The sequence below is a fragment of the Chinchilla lanigera genome, unplaced genomic scaffold, assembly GCF_000276665.1.
Source record: "Chinchilla lanigera isolate Chin_1 unplaced genomic scaffold, ChiLan1.0 scaffold00049, whole genome shotgun sequence".
Taxonomy (NCBI): domain Eukaryota; kingdom Metazoa; phylum Chordata; class Mammalia; order Rodentia; family Chinchillidae; genus Chinchilla; species Chinchilla lanigera.
The window spans coordinates 2,325,564-2,349,125 of NW_004955450.1; the positions used below are offsets into that span (position 1 = coordinate 2,325,564).

Sequence of the window (23,562 nt, forward strand, 5' to 3'; positions counted from 1 at the left end):
AAATAAACTTTACCTCCTTAACCTTGGGCATCAGGTAGTTTGTCTCAGCAATGAGAAAAGTAATGAAGACAGAATTTGGTACCAGAAGTAGGGTTATTGCTGTGACATTACCTGGCCATGTGGCTCAAGAGCTTTGAAACTGGCTTGTTGGAAGGGAAAGAGTTAGGAAAGGTTTGGAGATATCAGCTGAAAAAGTAGAGCTGGAACACCTCAGGCTATACTGTTTAGGAGATTCTGGTCAGAATGCAGAAGGCCGGAAGGTTCATAGAAATCCTGCTGGTGGGCCGGGGATATAGCTCAGTGGTACAAGCGCCTGCCTGGCAAGCACAAGGTAAGCAGTTTGAGTCCCAGTACAAAAAAAAAGAAATCCTGCTGGTAAAGATCAGGCTCAGGAGATTTCTTCTGGGAAGGATTGCATTGGTTGTTGGACTAAAGATGATGGGTGTTATGATTTGGCAGAAAATTTGTCTGCATTTTGCTTGTGTCCAGAGACTTTGCCTGAGACTGAGATTAAGGGTGGTGAACTAATGGATCTTGTAAAAGAAATTTCAAGGCAGTCGAATGTGGAGGCAGTAGCATGGCTACCATTGGGGGCTTTAAGATCTGTGTTGAGAATCAAGAGCAAAGACCCTAGTAGGATGATTTAAAACATTGTGTCTTTGGCCAGAAAGGAAGCTCCAATAATGCTGTGGACTGTAAAGATAGAGCAGAGGGACTCTTAATTGCTGAGAAGGAACAGGAGAATAGAAAAGATGGCCTGAGGACCTCACCAGAAGCAGCAGAACTCCACCCTTTGCAGCCTCCCAATTGCAAAAATAAAAGACTTTGTTTTGAGAAGAGAACCCAAGAGCCCATGTTCCAAAATGGTGGAGGCCTAGAGAATTTGTTTCTTGGAATTGGATTCAGAGTGTCTCAGTAATGCAAGCATTACTGGCTGGCTACTACTGGCTACTACTTCCCCTGGCTACTACTCTAGCAGGCAACAGACAGCATCATCCACATAATACTCTTTTCAAGGGCCTGCACAATGCAAGCTGTGGTGTCAGCAGGCTTCCGCCCAAATTTCAGAAGAAGCCCTGAGAGTCCAGGCAGTGTGCTCTGTCTTGATAGGTCAGTGGACATGGACACTGTTGCGGGGCTTTTGACTAAGTTTATACTGAAAATCAGAAGCAAAAAGCCCATTTAATAAGTTTTTAGACTATGGCATAGGTATTGTTGGAGAGCCAAGAGAGAGGGAAGCCTGGCTACTGTTCCAGCTGGTGGCAGACCTGGGCATCATCCATGTGGTGCTGGCTTTAGGCATGTATAGAGTGCAAGAATTGGGTCAGGAAGGCTTCCATCCAGATTTCAGAAGAAGGCCTGGAAGGCCAGGCAGTGTGCCCCTGAGAAGGCAGTGTGTGACACTGTGAGTGTGAAGCCAAAGGTATAGTGGAGACCCTAGAAGTTTGGAGAAGCCAGGAACTTGGATCATCTAAGGAAAACTGCGAGAGAGCAGAGCGGGCCCAAGAGAGAAGCCGTAGGAGTTAAAACCATTAGAAATGCTGTAGGGGCAGAGCCAGCCAAGCTCTTTGGAGTTCACATCTTGCCACAGATTGCCTTGATGTTGCACATGGAACTACGAAACTTAATGTTTTCCCTGCTGCATTTTGGACTTGCTTTGATCCCATTCCTTTGTATTCCCCTGTGTGTAAGTTTTGGAATGGAAATGTCTATCTTGTGCCATTGAATGTTGGAAGTATCTCACTTTTTTTTCATTTGTACAGGGGCTCATAGCTAAGAGTTTGCTTTAAATCTCAGAGGAGACTTGGAACTTGGACTTTTCAACAATGCTGAAACTGTTAGAACCTTACAAACTCTTGGAGATGGACTAAATGTCTTTTTCATAAAAGGATGTGCGTTAGTCTTTGGGAGGCCAGGGGCAGAATGTTGTAGCTTGTGTCTAGATGTCCCCCCAGAGCCTCATGCAGTCATAGGGCTTTTTTCAGAGGTAGCTGAATCTAGAGTGTGTGATTAACACATGGTGCAAAGCTGGGTTAAGGGTGTGAGTACTACGTCTGCCCTAGGGTACATATCCTGCATACAGTATAAGGGACAGAAGTCTTGTCTCTTGCTTGTTGCTTTTGCTGTCTTTTGTGGCTGCCATGAACTGTTGCTGCTCTGCCATGTGCCACCTTGCCTTGGAGCCAGCCAATGATAGACTGAAACCTCTACAAGCTGTGAGCTAAATAAACTTTTCCTCCTTAACTGTGGGTGTCAAGCATTTTGGGTGTCTGAGTATCTCAGCAATGAGAAAAGTAAGACAAATGTGAAGGTTATTGGTGGCCCAGTCAACAGTTGTGAGCACATATCTACTTTGGGTTGGAGTTAAGAGAAGATAGGAAGAGAAAAACTTAGTAAGTATAAACAGTTCTTCTCAGGAAATTTTCTTTAAAGGCAGGTGAAAAAGCAGACTTTACTTGGAAGTAGGATAGAATATTTTTCTTTTGCTTCATTTGACTTTGTTTTAAGATAACAGTAATAACATCACCTTGTATGCTGATTAGGCTAATTCTACAAAGAATTTCTGGGGATGCCAGAAGGAACAGAATTGCCAGAAATCTGTTCTTGAGTAAGAGGGTAAGGAGTTGAGGATCCAAATAGAAAGGTTGCTTGCTTTTAGCTAGGAGCATGGACAGTTTGTTCATGGTAACAGAAAACATTGGTTGTTTTTTACTGCTCTGATTCCTGGCAACTTTGGCCAGAGATTTGTGGGATTGGTACTTGTTGTAGTTTACATCCAGGTGGCTCCCAAGAGCCTTATGCACTCCTGCATAGGTTTCTCAAAGGTGACTGGATTATGGGGTTAGGAAGTAGGGCCTGGTCTGAAGAGGTGGCTAGAGAAACCCTGTGAGCTAAGCTTGATGGGAGATTTTAGTCAGAGCTCAGAATACCAGAATGCTGATAAAAATGCAGAGAGTGAAGACAAGGCTCAGGTTTTAGTTGAGAACAAGAACTCCATCCTGTGTGTTACACTCTGGCAGAAAAATGTATCTACGGTTTGCTCATGTCCTAGGCAAAGACTGTAAGAGACTAAGTGTGGCAGACCAATTAGTCTGGCAGAGGAAATCTCCACGCAGCCCAATGTTGTGGTTGTGGCATGGACACTGTTGGGGGCTTTTGACTAAGTTTGTACTGAAAATCAGAAGCAAAAAGCCCATTTAATAAGTTTTTAGACTATGGCATCGGTACTGTTGGAGAGTTTTAGCCAGCTCTGTGTCAAAAATCAGAGCAAACAACACAGCTAAGTGATCTTTAAAATTTTTAGTTTCACTGGAAAGGATGGTCTATAAAGTTAGAGCAGAGGAGAGCATGTTTGCTTTTTTAAAATTAGCATTAAAAAAAAATGGATCAGGGCACTAGAAAAAGTGGCTTGAGGGCGTGTGAGAAACCAGCAAGGACAACCCCTTCCAGGTTCAGAAATGCAAAAGTGAAAAGTTCTGAGTTGAGAAGAGAGCCCCTGCACTGTGGTCTGAAAAAATTCTCCCAGATTTGGTTCACTTAGCCATCCAGATACTGGGAGACTTCCACAGCCATGATACAAGGTAGCCTGGCTACTACTCTAGCAGGCAACAGATAGCATCGTCCTCATAATACTCTTTTCAAGGGCCTGCACAATGCAAGCTGTGGTGTCAGCAGGCTTCCGCCCAAATTTCAGAAGAAGCCCTGAGAGTCCAGGCAGTGTGCTCTATCTTGATAGGTCAGTGTGTTAAGCTGTGAGAGTTAAGCCAGAAGTGCAGTGGAGACTACAGGAAGTTGGAGAAGCCAGGATAATGGAGCTAAGGAAAGCCCAAGAAGTCAGCAGTAGCAGGCCAAGAGAAAAACCTTGAGGGCTACAACTACCCACAATGCCTTAATGGTAGAGCTGCCCAAGTGCTGTGGAAGTTCACATCACACCAGTTTGCCACAGGTGCTAGACGCTGAACTACAGGATTTAATGTTTGCCCTGCTAGATTTCAGTCTTGCTTTGGCGCCATTGCTTTCTTTTCCCCATTCCTCTCTTAGAATGGAAATGTTTATCTCCTGCCATTGTATCTTGAAAACGTTTAACTTTTTAAAAAAATTTTCAGTTAAGAGCTTGATTTGATCTCCGAGGAGACTCTGGTGACTCTTAGACATGAACTAAAATACATTTTACATAAAGAGATGCACAAGAGATGTCTGAGAGCCAGGGGCAGAATGTTATAGTTTATATCCAGGTGTCCCCAAGGGCCTCGTGCACTTCTAGGTGGGTTGTTGAAAAGTGATTTGATTATGGGATTGTTATAGCTGACTTACTGTTAGGAGCTGGGATCTGGCAGAAAGAGGTGGGGAGTCACTAGGGGCTTTTCCTGGAGGGGTAAATCTCCCTTCCTCTCTCCTCCCTTCAGCCACTCTCTGCTTCCAGTTTGCCATGTTGTGAGCAGTACTTCTCTGCTGTGCTGTGCTGCCTTGGAACTGGCTGGTCATATAAGTACTGAAATTTCTAAAACTATGAGCCAATACAAACTTCTTCTCCTTTAGTTGTGGGTGTATTGTGCCCCAACAATAAAGAAAGTGAGTACTCTTTCCCAAAGCTAGTTTCCATATATTACTGTGTGAAGAATATACAAAAGCTACTAACTTAAAAATTGATTGCACAATTGAAATGAGATTAACAATGAAAGACAAGTTGCCTAAGACATCCAAAATGATTGAAATGTTTGGAAAACAACCCTGCCAAGATCAAATGGATCCCTGGTGGCACTTCATTTCAGAGAACATGATTGACATTGTTTGCATGGCTTCTTTTACATACTTTTCTTAAGGACTTCAAAAATGTGGGAACCTCCTGCTTCAAATCATCTGGTATATTTCCTAGGAAGAGTCATAAAAGTATCATATTTTCTGTACAGTACATCTGCTCTCATTCCTTTCTCTGTCCACTATAAGCTAATATTTATTTTCCTAATTCTACTAAGCCATACTTCCTAAAAATGCTAGCAACCTTCAGGTCTTCAAATTTAGCAGAATCTTTTTCACCTATCTTATTTTACATCAGCAGCTTTTTACTTGGTTAGCACTTCCTTCCTAAAAGTCTTTCTGCCTTGTTCCCTGCAACACGGTTCTCCACATTCTCTTAATTCTCTGCAGTCTCCTTTCCCGCTTTTCTACACTTGTTCCTAAAATGATATTGGTGTAGCCGTGTTCTAGCCTTTTTTTTTTTTTCTTCTCTACCCATTATTTCCCTGGGCTATGGGCTCTCAAATCTCTCTCATGCCTTTTCTTCATTTTTGCTCCCCCAAAGCATGTTTCCACTTCTCTGTGATGTGGCCACATAATTATGCTACAAGCATTTCAAACTCACCATCTGCTGATCTGTTTATGTCACACACACATACACATACACACAGACATACGCACGCACACACACACAGTTCTTTCCATCATTAACATTAAGTGTATCATCACCAGTTTGGAACCTCAGAATTATCTTTGATTATTTTCCCTTTACTATGTATATTCAACCATTAAGTTTTCTCCATGCTGCCCCTTTTTTATCTTCTATTCTCTATTCTCCTTGTGATTATCTCTTACTTAGCCTATTATATTAGTCTTCTTATAAGTCTTCCATTCTTCTCTCAGCATGCCTATCTGCCTAGAACGTTACATATTTGATAGATGCTTACTCATCTTTCAAGATGTTGTCTGTGAAATCTTTTTAACATCTTTTTTAACCTACACAACTTATTACGCTCTCAACTGTGCCTCTGTGACAGTGTGACCTCTACTTCAGTGCTTATACTCCATTATAATTATTGCCTACGATGTTATGGAACATGCATTCTTTCAAAGTTTTTACTGAATATTACTCTGTCCTTTTTTGCCCCCTTTAATGTTTCCAGTCCTCCCTCTCAAAAAATAATTCCCTAGCACGTGATGTTCCTTTTTCTTCCATTCCTTTATCCACATGTGATAGAGTAAGTCAGTCTAAGACTTTGCTATCATCTGTACTTTCTTTGTCTACTTCTCAGATGGATGGAACCCTTTTGCTAAGTCATCTGGAATATGTTAGTGGGGGCAGAAAAATGTATCTACCTGATTTATTAACATTTATATTTGCACTAATGTGTGGCTCAATGGTAGAGTGCTTGCCTGGCATGCTCAAGGCCCTGGATTCAATCCCCAGCACTGGGGGGAGGAAGGATAATATATATATACATACAGTTATACTTGAACTTACTAAACTATCTTGTTATATATTTTTTGGTGATGTGATTATCAGTAAACACTAGAATCCAAGAGGAAATGGCCTGTGTTAGGTACCATAAGAGTTATTGCTTATGCCTTTTAAGAACTTTGTCTTCTGGGGCTGGGGATTTAGCTCAGCAGCACAGCGCCTGCCTGGCAAGCACAAGGTCGTGAGTTTGATTCCCGATTCCTGGTACCGGGAAAAAACAAAAACAAATTTTAAGCCAGGCGTGGTGGCACATGCCTGTAATCCCTGCACTTGGGAGGCTGAGGCAGGAGGATCGCTGCAAGTTCGAGGCCAGCCTGGGCTACAAAGTGAGCTCAAGGCCAGCCTGAACTGCATAGTGAGACCCTGTTTCAAAAAGAAAAAAAAAAAGAACTTTATCTTCTATGATGGTGGCAGACTACTTCTACAACTCCCATTCCTGTTCATCTCATCCACTAGATGTTTCCCCTTCCCACCAGAGATCCACAAAAGGTAGCATACAAAAGTCACACTCTTAGATGTTCAGAGCTAAAGTATGAAGTCTAGTTTGAAAGGAAAGGTCAGTTTTAGACCTTTAGAGAATTATAATTTGGAGAATTATAGTCGTTTTGGTCAGACCTCTTCTTCATGGAACTGACCTGGTTTGATCAAATATGGAGACCATGTTTATCAACACTCTGCTTTTTTTGTTTGTTTTGTTTGTTTGTTCTTGGTACCAGGAATTGAACTCACAACCTTGCACTTGCCAGGCAGGCACTGTGCTGCTGAGCTGTATCCCCAGCCCTATCAACTTTCTGTACTGCCTATCGAAACACTTGCATTTATACAGATTGTAGTGGAGGGATTCATTCACATACTGATACATACTTTTGCTGGCAAGGAAATTTGTCTTGAACTTTGGTAAATAAGAGAAATTTCTGGTGTCACTGATAGTGAACTTTTACACTTCTGGCTCTTTGTTACTCAGGTTAACACACCCAGAGGTTCCCTACAGTAGTGGAGCCCCATCATCCACCAACAACACCGAGTTTGTGGAGGATCTCTCCCAAGGCCAGCTGCTTCAGAACGAGTCTTCAAATGCTGCAGAAGGCAGTGAACAGCGACATGAAGACGAGGTAAGCTAAGGCTCCACATGTCACTGCCCTCTGCAGCTTGCAGAGAAGCTAGTCAGCAAAAGAGTTATTCGTCAAGGTGTGCATCATCTGGCCTTCTACTATAGGCTGACACCTGCAAAGTGTTCTGTCTTACATTTCTTCGTTTATTTATTATTTTAGTAACACAAACACATTTATTATTATAATTAAATTATAAATAAATAGTTTATGATTATTTATTATAAAGAACACATTTATTATTTTAATAACCAAGAAATAGACTTTTTCCCCTGGCCTAAGAAATTATAGGTACCTCATATTAGATGTTCAACTCATGCTTGTTGCATAAGTGAACGACTTAAGTAATTAATGAGGAATCTACATACTCTTTTCAGGACCACACTGTGGTCATCAAATCCTGCAGCATGGAGCCATGTGTACCCAAAAGATTCACACCACTCATGACCTGCTTCACTTTCCTATAGCAGCCACCTTTCTCGGAATCACACAAAGGTTCCAAATGGTTTCAGGCAGTCTGCCCTTAGTCTTTAAGAATGACTGATTATATTTTAAGCATTTTTTACAGAAAAAAATAAAACGATTGATTGATTGATTGATTGATTGACAGGCCTCATTGTATAGCCAATGATTGTGTACAGATCCTTGCCTCAGTATCCCAAGTGTTAAGATTATAGGTGTGTGCCTCCATGCCTAACTTCTTCTGTTGGTAACCTTAAAGATCATAATGAATGTTTATTTTCTAGAACTTCTTAAAATCCTTAGTAGATTTACTCATGTGTTTGTTTTTGTGCGTGTAGTGCTAAGATTGAACCCAGGTTCTTGGGAATGCTACAGACATTTCCAGCCCCTTTAGTAGCTTTATTATTACTAACTTTACAAAAACATAAAAAAAGAAAAGAAAAAATATATGTATAGCTAATACCAAATAACACCATTTGCCAATTGGTAAATTGTCACACCAATTTATATACTTTATATTTAGAGGATTGTGGTACTACAGTGAATACTGAGATTTTTTTTTGTCCTTTTTTGTTTAGAAAGATATTGTTCTATGGAGCATGAATTCTTGTATCTATAAAACATTAGCTGATGGGCTAAGTGTTTTTTGTTAAATTACGACATAAAAATGTAATGTACCCTTCAGTCTCATAAGGCTAAGCAAAAGGCCAGGGTAAAACAGTAGTAGTAGTACTGCAGTCTCTTTTTTTTTTTTTTTTTTTTTTTGCATTTTAAAAGCCAAGATTTAATCTTTGATTTTACTAAGACCTCAATATATGAAGACCTCTGACTTTATAAAATATACATCTTAGGGAACAAATCATCAAGCCAAAGCACTAGTCTCATTTTGGATACATTACTGAAATTTTCCTAAGGCTTAGATATTAATTTAAAAATCTTTATGTTCTCTGCTATGGGAAATAAACTGGTTTTGAATGGTATCAATGAGAAACACCTTCATGAATTATTTTTAATCCCTGTGCTACAGCTTGTCTCTTTTTTTGCCCAGTGCATGAGACATCTTATTCTGATCTACTCTGAGGACATCTGCTTCTCTCTCACAGTGCTATGTGCACTGCTGCATTTCTTAGTTAGAATATTCCCTTGTCAGGAATCCAGACCTGTTAAGTAGATATGAAGGCCAGAGCTTGCATGATCAATTAGCACAAAAATAGCCCCTATTAGCTACAAATAGCAGTTTGGGGTGTGGTACCTAAAAGGATCTCCAAGCAAACCACCCAGCATCCTCAGGATTGTGCTCATTTGTACCTGTGACACAACTGGAAAGCTTTGACTAGGCAGGGTCTTAGTCACAAGAAAACACACAATTACCTTATTATGTTTGTGGATGCAACTTGTACTATTTGGGAGAATTGTTGTTGCTTAGTTTTGGTTTTTATTTTGCTTTGTTTTATAGCAAAGAAGTAAACGAGGAGGTTGGTCCAAAGGGAGAAAGAGGAAGAAACCTCTTCGAGACAGCAATGCACCCAAATCTCCCCTTACAGGATATGTTCGGTTCATGAATGAGCGCCGAGAACAGCTTCGAGCAAAGAGACCAGAAGTCCCTTTCCCAGAAATCACAAGGATGTTAGGCAATGAGTGGAGTAAACTGCCTCCTGAGGAAAAGCAGGTGATTGTCCTTACTGCAGATTCTCTGCCTGCCTTGATTTTATCTCAGAAACAATTTGCTAGAAAACAAAAGTGAGTAGGCAAGTGATGGCGAACCTTTTAAAGATGAGTGCCCAAACTGCAACCTAAAGCCTATTTATTGCAAAGTGCCAACACTACGATAAAACCTATCTGAATACTGAGATTTTAGTTTAGAAAACCCAACTCATACATTAACATCATTTGTCTTAAAAACAAATAATGTGTGCCATAGGTTCGCCACTACTGGGATAAACAATAGCTCCTTCATTTTTGTCACAGTGCCTTAGGGGACCAATGTAGTAGGATCCTTGTAATTCTTCTTTCTGGCACAGTGATTTTTTTTAAAGCTGGTCCAGTGTTCACTGCAGAGTATGAGTGGAAAAAACTAGGGTACCCTTCCACCAAGGCAGTTGTACCTCCATTTGATTTATATGTGGGGAATTCACAGAAGCTTATTCTAACAATTAGTTAAATATTAAGAATTAAGTCTATCAGCATAATTTATTCCAGTAAGTTAAATAAAAAATCATGAATTAAATGATAAAATGCATTTGATAAAATTATGTAAGTCACATAAGATTTTGTTTCAGAAAAAATAGTTTACTGCTTTAATAAAATTTTCTAACTAGAGTTCTGGCAAAAGTAATAGAGTATGGAAAGTAAAGCAGGGACTACTTGAAATCTCTCCTCTAAGACAGAAACTAACCCTGTTGCCAAACTGAAAGGAATTTGTGTTAGAGAGATTGATGAGGAATTCTGAAATGTCACTAAAGCAGAGTAATGATAGTGACTGTAGGATGGGCTTTGGGTTAAAAGTTCCCACCCTTTCCAGCATCTGATGCTTTAACAGTTCTTAAAGTGTATTCCAGACAGTCTAAAATCAAATTGAAAAATACTCTCTTGGAAATTAATTGAATTCAGAAAATTTCAAAGAGGTCACATTAAGTTGCAACTTTTGAAGCTCTGTGTTTGTGGTACCAAGCTAATAGGAAGCAGTTTGTATCATTCATTGTTTTGGCTTTACAAAACAATGAGATCGGGGCTGGGGATTTAGCTCAGCGGCAAAAGCGCCTGCCTGGCAAGCTCAAGGTCGTGAGTTCGGTTCCTGGTACCGGAGAAAAACCAAAAAAAAAAGTGAGATCGTGAGCTAATCCTACTAGGTTATGCTTTATTTTCTTTATCTCAAAATGAATGTGTGCTCATTATTTAGATTTTGCAAACATCGCAGAAGCATATAAATATAAAAGCAAAAATAGTAGTTTCTTCAGGGATAGCTGTTGTTGTTTACATGAGACAAGGGTTTTATTTTGGTCTTATCAACATTTTTATTCGAAAATAATTTCAAATACGCAAAAAGTTGCAGACATAAGAATAATCAGACATCCACATACCCATTCTGCAGCTTCACCTGTTGTTAATACACCTTACCCCATTTCTCCATTTGCATATCCACTCAGGCGTGCACATATCCAGCCAGCTCCTGGCTACCATGTCCTTAACATACACATATACAAATTTTTTGTAAGTCATTTTAGAATAAGTTGCATACATCATGTCTCTTTACCATTGAACAGTTTAGTGTGTGTTTCCTAATAGAGGTATTCCCTTACATAACCATAGTAATAAAATACTGTAGTCTACCATCCATATATTATTTCTTTCTAACAATTTCTCCTTCAGTGCAGATTCTAATCTAAGGTCAAGTTTCATCTTTACTCAAATCTCTGTAGTTTTCTCTTTTTGTTTTTGTTTTGTTTTAGCAGAATAGTCCTCATTTTGAACTCTTACGGTATTTCCTAAAGATGAGATTGGAGTTAGAGCTGTGCATCAGGTTGGTCTGCCCTTCTGGGCATCACGTATACAGAAACAGTGTCCTTTTATTCTTCATAAGTAATGTTCAATAACTATAGTAATCAACTTCATAATTTAAATTAAAAAGATACTTTATTATTTTGATGTGTACATTATCCCAGATTTGACCATTTGGGTGTCCCTTAATCTGGTTCTTGTGTGGGACAAGGTTTGTTTTTTGTTTTTTGTTTTTGGGACAAGGTTTTTAACATGACTTCTGACTGATTTGTCTTCATTTAGAAGCAGTATCTTAGATGCATGAAAAGAACAAAGCATTGAACAAAATAATCCTAGTAAATCAATGAACTTTTAAAAATAATAGCAGAAAACCAAGCATGTGGATTTAGGCTGTCTTAAAGTTGTCCATTTTCAGGTGCATAGGATAAGGTCATTCTTTTTTATCCTCTGTGTGTCTGTTTGGTTGTATACTACTTGGCTCCCTGGCTTTTAAAAGGCCAGTTGATGTATGAGATCATCCCTCCGCATAAATTGGGGTAGAGAAATCAAGTAGTACTCCTTTCCTCCCCTGATGTTCCTGTGTAGGGTGGAGGCCTCCTAAGAACCCTGGTCCTAGGGCTGGAGGAACAACTGTAATCATCTTTTTGGGTTTGTTACAAGAATGATCTCAGTAGAACTTGTGTTCATTGATCTAGAAAGGCAGTAAATGATCTAGGAAATGAGAATCACTAATCTTTTTCATAATTGAGATTTTCTTCTGTTTCTATGACTCTTTTTCTGATTTTTCCCTTAAAGCATATTCCCTGGGTTATTTTTTCCACATTCTAATCATTCTGTTTTCTTACAGAAAATTAATATTTTACTTAAATAAGTTATCATCTCTTGAAAGTAATTCCCCATTTTTTTCCCTAGCGCTACCTTGATGAAGCAGACAGAGATAAGGAGCGTTATATGAAGGAACTGGAGCAGTATCAGAAGACCGAGGCCTACAAGGTCTTCAGTAGGAAAACCCAGGACCGGCAGAAAGGCAAATCTCATCGGCAAGGTATCAGAACCTAAGCCAAGTACATCTGTGGCTTGTCTTGCCAGTGGTGACAGCTATGAAAGATGTGTCTCTTTTATTGCTCTATCACCCTAAATTCAGTTGTAAACATTTTATTGAAATCAAGTTGCCTTCATTTAAAAATTTCAGTGGGTTTCTATATCCAGGGTAAAGAGTTTGGTTCATGCACTAAATCACTATTAGTTGCCTGCCTCTCTTCTCCTAATTCATAGGTATTTCTCTTCTCTAAACATGTCTGTTAAACTGTGTAGCTGCCTCGCTCTAACACTTCCTAAGCCTTCCATGTGCCATTTCTCCCAGCCTCCAGTGATCCTCTTCCTTCATACATGCATGCGTTCAAAAAGTATTTATTAAACACCTTTTATTAAGTACCAGGCCCTCTTCTAGGTATTAAAGACACAACAGTGAACAAAATAGACAAAATCCCTATCTTCAGAGGTTTTTATTCTCTGTTAAATTGTTCATCGCACCCTTAACAAGTTTTGCTTCCAGCTTCCCTTCTTCAGGAAGCACTGCCAGAGAAACACACCCACAGCTAGTCTGTCATTCCTTAGCCAGTGCCTCTTCTCCATGCTTGGGCATCTAGCCTGCCAAAACTATAATGTTGTGCAAACAACCCTTGGTGTGTGTTTCCTGCCTACTTCCCACCCTGTTCTCCTCAAAGGTGAGAACTGTGTCTGCTTTTCTCATGTGCCAGATGGTATACTCTGTAGGTATGGGTTTCATTTAACGAACGTCAACTGACCAATTAATAAAGCTCTGTGGGAAAATGCTGTAGTTTGTGAGAGCCTGCATGTACCAGCAGGATTTGTAGTTCGCCACAGTCATATACTTGAGTTTTGCTGTTGTTTTCTCTTTTAACTTAATATTTTCTTGGACTTTCCTATTTTTAGATGCAGCCCGACAGGCGACCCATGATCATGAGGTAATTAGCCTTCTCTCTACCTATCATATACATTGCTGTTTGAAATGGTATTGGGTTTTGTTTGGTTGCTGTTATGGTTGTTTGTTTTAGTGAATGGCAGAGTGTTTCCAGTCCCATAATTCAGACTGAAGGAGTTGCTTTAGCTCAGGGGCAGACATTCAAGTCTGAGTCTCTGAACTATGGCTCCTAACCCTAATCTATTCATGTGATGAAAGAATGTTATTGGCCTTCAGTGGTGATGGTGGCTGGAATTCAGAGTGAAGTAAAGAAGTAAGAGCCAGCTAAAAGCTGTAACTTGACTATAGTGTATCACATCACATACCATAGTCTTACTCTAGAGAGATGTTGTTTTGGAAATCCTCCATTTGGTTAAAATGAACCCCTGGACTGCAGTGTCCGCAGAACACTGTCCTTTTGGTTCAACCTTTCCTATCCTTTTGGTTCAACCCCATTGACAAGATTTAGGCCTGTGATCCTGTGTGTATGGGAGATTTGGGCCTGTATGTGTTGTCTGTGTTATTTGTATTGCTGTGCCATGTGCATATATGGTTGTAAGAAAATAAATCTTCGGTAATTCTTGCTTTAAAATGCTCAGTAGCTCCTCATTGCTTTCCAAGTCACATTCAAACTCAGCCATCGAGTCTTCTGTAAATAAGTCTCAACTTCTCATTCCAAGTACCTTAGCTCCAAATACTTATAAACCTTACAAACCTTTACTGCAGTATCTCTGTCCTCCACAGTTGCCATCATGCACTGCTACACAGAATTCTTCACCCATCCTCCATCCTCACATTTTGAACCCTCAAAATCCCAGTCATCTTTCAAAGCCTATTTGAGTTCCATTTTCTCTTTCAAACTTTTCTTGTTTCCTCTACCTTTCTTTAACCCTCTGGGCCGTTTCTGTTATCCACATAGCTGATCTGGTGTTGCAGTTATCCAAGAACCTGTTATTCACAGTCTTGGAATATGAGCCCTTTGAGGCAGACCAGGTCTAGTTTCTGTGTATATCCAGCCCATCACCTAACATGGCAGCCTTGCATAGGGGAGATACGAGAACCTACAGTTAACTTGGAATTATAGTGGAAATTTGAAAAAAAGAATTTCAAGGTACCCTCTTACAAATATATTTTATTAAACCATAGAAACCTATTTTTCAAGTTAATAACTTTATTTATTTTGAGGGTGTAGTTCTCATACATAATTTGGTGGTGGTAGTTTCCAAAACATAAAAATAAGACTCAAATTCACAAGTCAGATACGTGAGTTACAAAGTGAGAAGCATAGTAAACATTATCATTTTATCCGTATAAATCCTAGTTAAATATAGTATAGCTATATATGACATTTCTGTGCTTTAATTGGGATGAAATGTTATGAATATTTTTGCTTGAGAAGCTGTGTGTGTAAAAAAGGAACTTTGTGTGTACACTTTGTATTTAAATGACTATTGAATAATGTTGCTAGCTTTCCATTTTATAAGAGACTTGTATAATTTGTACTCATTTTCCTCCAATATCATGAAATTTCTATATTACTCTTTTCCCCTCCTTTTTTGCATCTTTGTCTTTATTAGTTGCAGAGGAGAATTTGAAAAATAGTCTGAAACATTAGCTGTCATATTTTCTAACCAATCACTGATTCATTTCATCAGTATGGATTTTCTTGGCCAGACTATGTATAACATTTTTGTCTTCAGTGATGTTGATAGTTATAGTCAGAAAAGATGAGATAAATTTAATCAATTATAGACACTCCTCCTTGAAAAGTAAACCTTTTTATTAAAGATATTAGTAGTATATGAATTTTTATAAATTCTATGATTTATGAAAAGGGAGAAGTCTCTGTGATATTTCAAGATTAGATACTAGTTAGACCAAAGAGGTGGCAGCAGGGGAAACGTGGGTAGGTGGAAGAGCAGCAGTAGTTTCTCAAATGTGTGTATAGTAGGCCCTGTATATCTGTCTGCCAGTATGCCCATATCAGTATAAGGGTCTCTTAGGTTGTTAACCTAATGAATGTCTCTTACTTTTTTAGTTTTTATTTTTCGTTAATATTATTTCCTAAACTAAGTAAGTTCAGAACAATTGCAGTATAAGAGAACTGGTTTCAAAGGTTTTAATTGTTGTTTTCAACACTATTGAAAACTATCTTTAGGGGCTGGGGGTTTAGCTCAGTGGCACAGTGCCTGCCTAGCAAGCACAAGGTCATGAGTTCGATTCCCAGTACCAGAAAAAAAAAAACTATCTTTAGCCTGGCGTAGTGGCATATGTGTGTAATCTGAGCACTATGGGAGGCTGAGGCAGGAGGACAACTTAGCAAGACACAGTCTCAAACAGTTTATGTACTGTCTTTCATAAGTATAACTTCTTAGTATAATAGTTCAGAGAAATGGGAAAGGATTATAGCTGAAAAACAGCTGCAGAAGCTTCCATGGAGGAATGAGGAAAAGAATTAACTTAAAGATGACCCACCATTTTGTTTTTTGTTGTTGGGGTGCAGGGGCCTACGGGGACAGGTGGGAGTATGAGACATTTATGGATAAGTTAATAAAAGAATGAATATCTTGCAAAATTTGTAAACCATAGATTCTACATACACATACTTTCCTTATCTTATGAAGAGTAAAATGAGAAATGTGATAGAATGGTCTGCACTCCTTTTAGAATCCTAAAACCTCAGAGATCCTCTCCGCCAGCCAGTTTATTTTGGCTGTGAGGAAAACGACTTGCCTAAGACAGGAAAGAGTGTACCCAGAATCACTTACTGAACCAAGTTAGAGGCAGAAGTGTGGCAGAAACCCAAGCCTCTGTATCACAGTCTAGCACTCTTGGCAGCACAATGCAATGCTATATGGGATAAACTACACAGTGTTGAAAAGTGAAAACGGGCCTGGTTGCCTGAGATGTCAGCAAAATGTGTTGTTAGTTAAGAAATTACTTGGTTTGTGGTTTGGGGGTGTAGCTCAGTGGTAGAGCACTTGCATAGTATGTGCAAGGCCCTGGGTTCAATTCCTAGCGCTATGGCAGTGGGGAGACAGGGAGGCAGAGATTGTTTTGTGAATAGTAAAGAAATCTATTGTATTTTTAATGGCACTTGGCTCCCTGAGACATTATTACCTAGGCAGGTACTGGAGAGAGCATCTAAGAGTTTAAGAAATGATGACCTGAAAGCCATTCTTCATGACAGTGGGGCACTTCAGCATGGTACACAATGTGAAGAGCATTCCCCTAAGTAAAGGACACTTGAAAAAACCATGTCACACGCTTTGAAATTCTGGCCCTGAGCCTAGATCACAGCAAAATAGATTCAGTTCAAAAAGGCCTCTGTTCCCATACGCTTCTCTCAATATATAGAATGAAAACCCAGTGAAGAGTGTTCTTGCCGCTCTCAAATCAAAAGCCAGGCCACTAGACCCAGGAGTCAGCTTGTGTTATTCTCAAGAAAGTGTCTACACCTCATGCGAGGACAACGATAGAAACAATAATTTTGTTTCTCCTTTAATTTATGAGAAATGACAAAATGACACTCAGCCTGAACAAATTAGACCCTTTCAATGAGGAGGTAATCAAATCCTTATGATTTTAATCCCTTGAGCGATCCTTGGAGCAGCTTAAGTGTATCTGCGCCCCCAGGAGGATCCTCTCCATGCCGAGTAATGTACTCAGTAATGGAAGAGTGCTGATGGTTTTTATTACCACTCTTCCGTTAAGTAGAATTTCTCTGTTGCTTTCAGAGGCTGAACAGTTTCATCTAATTGCTTTAATGTTTCTTATTTTGCACTCTTAAGAATCTGCACCAAGGGGCAGTGTGTTAGTACGCCTGTGTGGGGCTATCCTCTGCCCTTAACATAATGGACAGCTCAGGCAAAGAGGAGAACAGAATTACAAGGCTGAGGAGTCAAGACCTTGGAGCAGGCTCTTTGTACCATGGTAATAGGAGGCAGACCCCCACCACCACCATCACCACTATACCATGTGCACGCACACGCGTGTGCACACACCTTGTGCACATACACGTGTGTACACACACATACACACCTTGTGTACACACACACATGTACCACTTACCCCTCTGACTGGCAGATAGTAAGACCCACAGCAAATAACTGACCTCATATATGTTTGTGTAGTGAAGAAAGAGATTAGACAAGGTAAGAGGATTAAAATCTAAGACTTTTTTCTAAATCACTTATGTACTTACTCTTGAAACTTACTCTTGAAACAATACGCACTAGCCTTATGCGTATTGTGGTTGTATATCATGAGTTTCCTGTTTTCCTACAAAAATCCAGTAACAAAGTTAAAGCATATGGTAAACCAGCAGAGTTAAAATGTGTTCAAGATCCCTTCTGGAGCCAGCCTTTCTTGCCCACACATTAGTTCTCATTGAAATCTGCTAGGAACTGGCGCAAAGTAGAGCTCTGCATGTTGAAACTTGGGGCTTTCAGTGATTATTTGGTTGTTTATTTTTAAATTGTTCTGGGAAACTTTGTTTTCTTTCAGTAGGAAAAGAAAGAGCAAAAATTAAGTGCTCTGAGATGTTCCTTGAGTAAATACAGTGTTTCAGATTTCCATGTTAAGGTCTATCTTGCCCACAGCCACTGGAAATCCATTCCCTTATCTTATCCCCATTGTTAGGCAGACACGGGTCTGAGACGGGAGCATGGCCTTCACAGTGCTCTCCTAGACTGCTGACTTCTGGGCTCTGCTGGGCACCAGAGCATTCTTGCTTTCAAAGGCAGAAGTAGTGGTAAGGAGTAGAAAAGGTAACAGTCTATCTCTAACTTTAAGCATGTTTTTATAAGAATAAATTCTAGGTATTTTGTGTGCTGTTTTTCATGTTACAAAGGTTTTATAATCTTCAGGGTTCACTAGCAATTTCTTCAGTACTCATTTCCTACTGTTCTCTTTACCATCTTACATTATTCAAGATTTTGAACACCACACCAAGACACTTATAATTATATTCATTATACTTTCAACTTAAATTTCATTGTAGAAATGGCAGCCAAAGCATCTTGAAATACTGATTTTATGCTTAAGGATCATTGTTGAATCTATTTTGCAGTGGTTTTGTGGGACTTTATTTTATTGGCTTATGGGTGAGTTAATTTCAGGCTTTATTATTCCTTTTCTAGCTCACATAATTCTTAGCTTTCTCACTTACAGAGCCTAGTTATTTCTGACCTGGTTTTGTTTGTTTGTTCATCCTAGAGAAAGTCTAAAAGAGCCCCAAAGATAGATTGTTCCCTCTATATAGACTGTTCTATTCTGATAAATAGATGTACCAGTAGAATGTCAATATTATTGCTCATGGTTGGCAGAGCTCTGCTTATAGTTTTTACTGTCTATTCTGCAGATTATCTCAGCATTTTACTTGCATGACTAATTTCTCGATTCTTGCCCCAACTCCTTTCACAGATGTATACTGTTGAGTATTCAAAGCATAGAACTAAGAAAGGGTGTCTAGATTCTCCACTAGAGGAATACAGGTAGATTTTTTTTAAGGTTTCTCATTGTACAGCAGTTGTACCCCTGAGAAAACTATTTAACTGCTTGAGCTCTGTGAAACTCCAATTCCAGTGAAAAGGGGAGAACAGTCCCCTCATAGGCTTACCTAAACTGAAAACTGACTCCTTCTCACCCTATTTTTTTTCTTTTTTCTTCTTTCTTTTGTTTTTTGAGGCAGGGTCTAGTTGTAGTTCAGGCTGGCCTCAAACTCATGGCATCCTCCTGCCTCAACCTGTCACATGCTGCTCAGCCTATTTCTTTAAGGAAAACATGATCATCATGCTTCAGGCACTACTATTTAATGCAGCTTTTAAGAGTTAACTTTTGTTCTTGGTTCACAGAAAGAAACAGAAGTCAAGGAACGGTCTGTGTTTGACATCCCCATATTTACAGAGGAGTTCCTGAACCACAGCAAAGGTGATTATTGCACTACAGTATTTTTGTGTCCTCAGGCCTTTGATAGGGGATTTAGTTCCCCAGAGTTCATTGCTCAAAAGCAGTGATAGTGATAGCCCTCCTGCTTCTGTTTCGCTCTGTTGAAAAAGCAGCTACTCAAAGACCTGTGAAGGAAAGATAGGCCAGTATTGTAGAGCTTCTTGGTCTCTGGATCAAAAAAAGCAAATGTAAATCACCAGTGCAGTTGCTTCCAGACTGGTAGCTGGAACCCTGTGTACCAGTGAAAGCTTACATGAGAGCCCAAAACACAGAGAATGATTGCAGAGCTGCTCCCCTTGCAGTACAGATGGGCACCATGTAGCTGGGCCTGGCCAGCCTCCCAGGATCCACCCTGCTCTCCCCTAGGGCTTCAAACTGCACAGTTTTAAAAAGTAAAATCCAACAAACAAATAACAACAACAGCAAATGCCGGGAATTGCCACTGTTTGCTACAATATTATGTACAGCACATATGGCTTTAAGAATTAGTGCTGGTGAGCTGTCATTTCATTGCTGAAATTGTGATCTAGACTGCAGTATGAGAGTAAGGAGATGAGGCAGGGTAGCTAATGAGAGCTGCAGAGCAGAACTTCCTGTAAGAGGCATGGGACCCCTCCAGGACTCCTCCTCATGCTGCCTGTATTCTGGGCGGGTCCCCAGCACGTGAGGCCGAGCTGCGCCAACTTCGGAAGTCCAACATGGAGTTCGAGGAGAGGAATGCAGCCCTGCAGAAGCACGTGGAGAGCATGCGCACAGCTGTGGAGAAACTGGAAGTGGACGTGATCCAGGAGCGCAGCCGCAACACAGTCCTGCAGCAGCACCTGGAGACCCTGCGGCAGGTGCTGACCAGCAGCTTTGCCAGCATGCCCTTGCCTGGTAATGCCTTCCCTCCTCAGCACTTCCAGTGGCAGGGTGAGGGGCTGTTCCTTTTGTTGGTGTTGGTATATGGAGGCTGAGGTCTCCATAAGAGGAAAACCAGTAAGATAAGTTTTTTTCCCCCTCAAGATTTTCTGTAGTATTATGTATCACAAACATGTACTATTAAAAAAAAAAAAAAAAAAAAGATTTTTCTATGGATCATGTATTAGACTGTCAGTACTAGCTGGGCATGGCACACACTTGTAATCCCAGCACTGGGAAAGCTGAGGCAGGAAGATTGTGAGTTAGGGGCCAGCCTTAGCTACATAGTAAAACTATCTCAAAAAAGGAAAAAGGGGAAATAAATAAATAAAAGGAAGAGTGGGGCTGGAGTTGTAGCTCAGTGGAAGAATGTTTGCTAAAATCATTCAAAAATTTCAGGCTTTTCTGGTCATATAAACTTCTCTCTACCTCTTACTTTAATATAATCTGTTTTCCTTTCCATTAAGCTGTATTTGATTTTCTGAGCAGTAGAAACTGAGAAATCCTGAAGAGAGCGCTTTCTTTTAATGTATTTCACCTCCTTGTATTTGTTTTGCTTTCATGAGAAGGAAGAGAAAACAAACACTGGTCTTCCTTATATACTCTCATTTGAGGGCAGTGACAGCAGAAGGCAGGCAGAGTCTAACCTTTTGTTACATACCACTACTGATATATACTGTATTATGTAGCCCATCTGTTTATTTAGAATGTGTGGATTAGCTTCTTCACTTTGAGGTCTAAAAGTCTTTCCTTATAAAATTAAAACCTGCCTGTAGAGCAGACCACATTAGAGTCACAATTTCTTTTCCTATGGATTCCCTTAAATGTTTTACAGTTGAGTTGAATGGGAAGACTTCCCTAATTGGTTCCTCTTCTCTCACTTCAGGAAGTGGTGAGACACCAACAGTGGACACCATTGACTCCTATATGAACAGACTGCACAGTATTATTTTAGCAAACCCTCAAGACAATGAAACCTTCATAGCTACAGTGCGGGAGGTTGTGAGCAGGCTCGATCGCTAGGGAACGGTGAGTACTCGTTGCTGGGATGCTTCTGTGGCAGGGGACCATCAGAAACCAGGTATCTTCAGACTGTCAGGACTGCTGAAACCCTGAAATGCATTGGAGGAATGAGCTGGAGTTTTGATGTAGAGTCCTGTTGCTTGGTTGCTAAAAGTCTTTCTAAATAATATTAGAAACAGAATCAAGACCATTTTTTTTCTCATGCATGCTTTAAAATGGTTTAAAATAGAAAGAATATGGTTTTTGTGCATGGACCTCAATTCTAGTTTTGTCACTTATTCTCAGGTGTTAGTTTCCCAGAAAATTTTGAAGACTGACTAAAGAATTTAAAAGAAATCTCTCCCAAAACAGCTCTCAAAACAAAATATCACTTAATAGTTAACCTTTCCTTTCCCTGAAAAATATTGATGATTTATAAGTGGTCATTGAGACATTTTATATATATATATATATATATATATATATATATACACACACACACACACACATGCACACACGTATACGTATATGGATACCTACATAAGAAGCATTCTCATTCACTACTTGATAGTAGAGTGGCTATAATATGTTAAATGTTGTGGACTAACTTTACAGTGAAATAGTGCATACCTTTATTAAAAAATAAACTGAGTAAGAAAAAAATAAAAATAAGCTTTTAGAAAGTATATTCAACTAATAACTAGTAGCATGTGTTATATCCTTTTAGAGGAGTCAGGAAGTACATTTCCAGAAGGGATCTGCCTGTGTACACATTTTGGTAGTAATGGTCAGTCATCAGTTATCATTGCTTAAGTGTTTACTCAGATTTCTAGAGATAAGGTGGTCTTTTAGTAAACCATCCCCAAAACTGGTGGCCCTTTGGTCTCTAGATTAAGTTGTCCCACACTACAGACCTGTAAACAGTAGAAATCTGAGTTGGACCAGACAGTGAGGTACCATACATTAAAACAAGAATCAGCAGTGAGAAACTCCTTCAAAGCCTCATAGGGTTGAATCTTTGTGCTGCAGGTCTAGGAGCACCCTTATACACTTAAATTTTGTTTTAGCCTGGTTTGGACTGTGAGCAACATGTAGAAGAATAAATAAAACCCATAATTCTTTATCTGATGAGGTAACATCTGCTAGCAGAGACAAAGGCAGAAGTCTTTATCCTTCTTGGTCATGCCCTTGGATGGTAACTGTACAAGACAATTCATTACCCTTCAGCTTGAGCCTTGCTTGGATGGGGAAAGGATTATTGTCCTTACAGTGCTAGCCAGATGGAATGGACTATACTTCTAAAAGATGGCTGGACTCACTGCAGAATAAAGAAGTGGCTTTACTGCTGCTGCTTAGGAAAGAAACAGCTTGTAAAACTAGACCTGGGATTTTCAGGAGCTCATCATCCTTCTTATTTTCACATTGTGTTTTCAATTAGCACTTTCGCAGGCTTAGAGAGCTGGGAAAAGCAGCGTGACAGTGGTGAAAGAAAACAATAATTGATAATATGGTGTCTCCTCACCTAGATATAGGGCAGTGAGTTCAAGAAGGAAGCCAAAAGTGGTTTCCACTTCAAGCACATTGCCATGTTCTCCATGGCTCTCCTGAAGCTCTGTTCATCTTAAGAATGTAAGCTGTAGTATCTGCTCTCAGAGGGATCTTTGAAGAACCTTGGATGTTACCATTCTCCTTGATTTTAACCTACAAATATTTTGTCCTTGAAAGAATACCTGCAAGTAAACTGTTACATCACCTCAGATTTTTACAATCTAGCCATGCAAACATAACTATGAATAGTTGGTTCCCCACATCACCTCCCAGACTGTCAAATGGAACAATTATGAAGCCTGTGATTAATACTAGTTTGGCCTCATTATACAAATATGTACAGACAGCTAGGCCTGATGTCCCCAGCACTCGTGCTGCAATTAATTACTTTGACATGAGCTTGGCAAAGGGTCCATTCCACTGTCAGGAGCCAGTGAGTGAAGGGAAGCTAATGGTCTACAAGTTTTAGAGGAACATAATAAAGCAGGAAGGGGCCTTTAGAAGTCCAACGTTTTATACACGAAGAAACTAAATTCCAAAGAAATGAGATGCCCTGCCTGAAAACACCTGAGAGGATGAGTACAGATACCTGACCCTCCATTCAGTGGGTTTCCGAGACGTAGTTGTAAGGAGGCACAGCTGGGGTAGGTCAAAAGCAATGAAAAAATCCTGCAACAGAGCATTAAGATAAATGGGAAAAGTCCAATCCAGTAATTATGTTACAAAATTTTGATCAGCCCTTTTAAGCATTATTTTTATAGATATACAATGGAAAAATTACCCCATCTGTCATCTTCTTGTGGCACAAATGGAACCATGAGGAGGCCAGGGTTAATTTTAAGTTGAGAGGTGACCATATTACATAACCATTAAAA

At 39.8% G+C, this 23,562-nt stretch overlaps 1 protein-coding gene across 6 annotated transcripts in view; it reads left to right on the forward strand.

The window, feature by feature from the left end:
* Window positions 1-23,562, forward strand: part of Hmg20a (high mobility group 20A) — a 77,253-nt gene that overhangs the window by 40,120 nt on the left and 13,571 nt on the right. For all 6 annotated transcript variants that reach the window (XM_013518883.1, XM_013518884.1, XM_005393491.2 and 3 more), the window contains 7 exons: window positions 7,200-7,347; window positions 9,263-9,475; window positions 12,217-12,349; window positions 13,261-13,292; window positions 19,144-19,219; window positions 19,898-20,113; window positions 21,024-21,166. In XM_013518883.1, coding sequence (XP_013374337.1) covers window positions 7,200-7,347; window positions 9,263-9,475; window positions 12,217-12,349; window positions 13,261-13,292; window positions 19,144-19,219; window positions 19,898-20,113; window positions 21,024-21,160 — 955 coding nt within the window. In that variant the 3' untranslated portion in view covers window positions 21,161-21,166. The remainder of the gene's footprint in view (window positions 1-7,199; window positions 7,348-9,262; window positions 9,476-12,216; window positions 12,350-13,260; window positions 13,293-19,143; window positions 19,220-19,897; window positions 20,114-21,023; window positions 21,167-23,562) is intronic.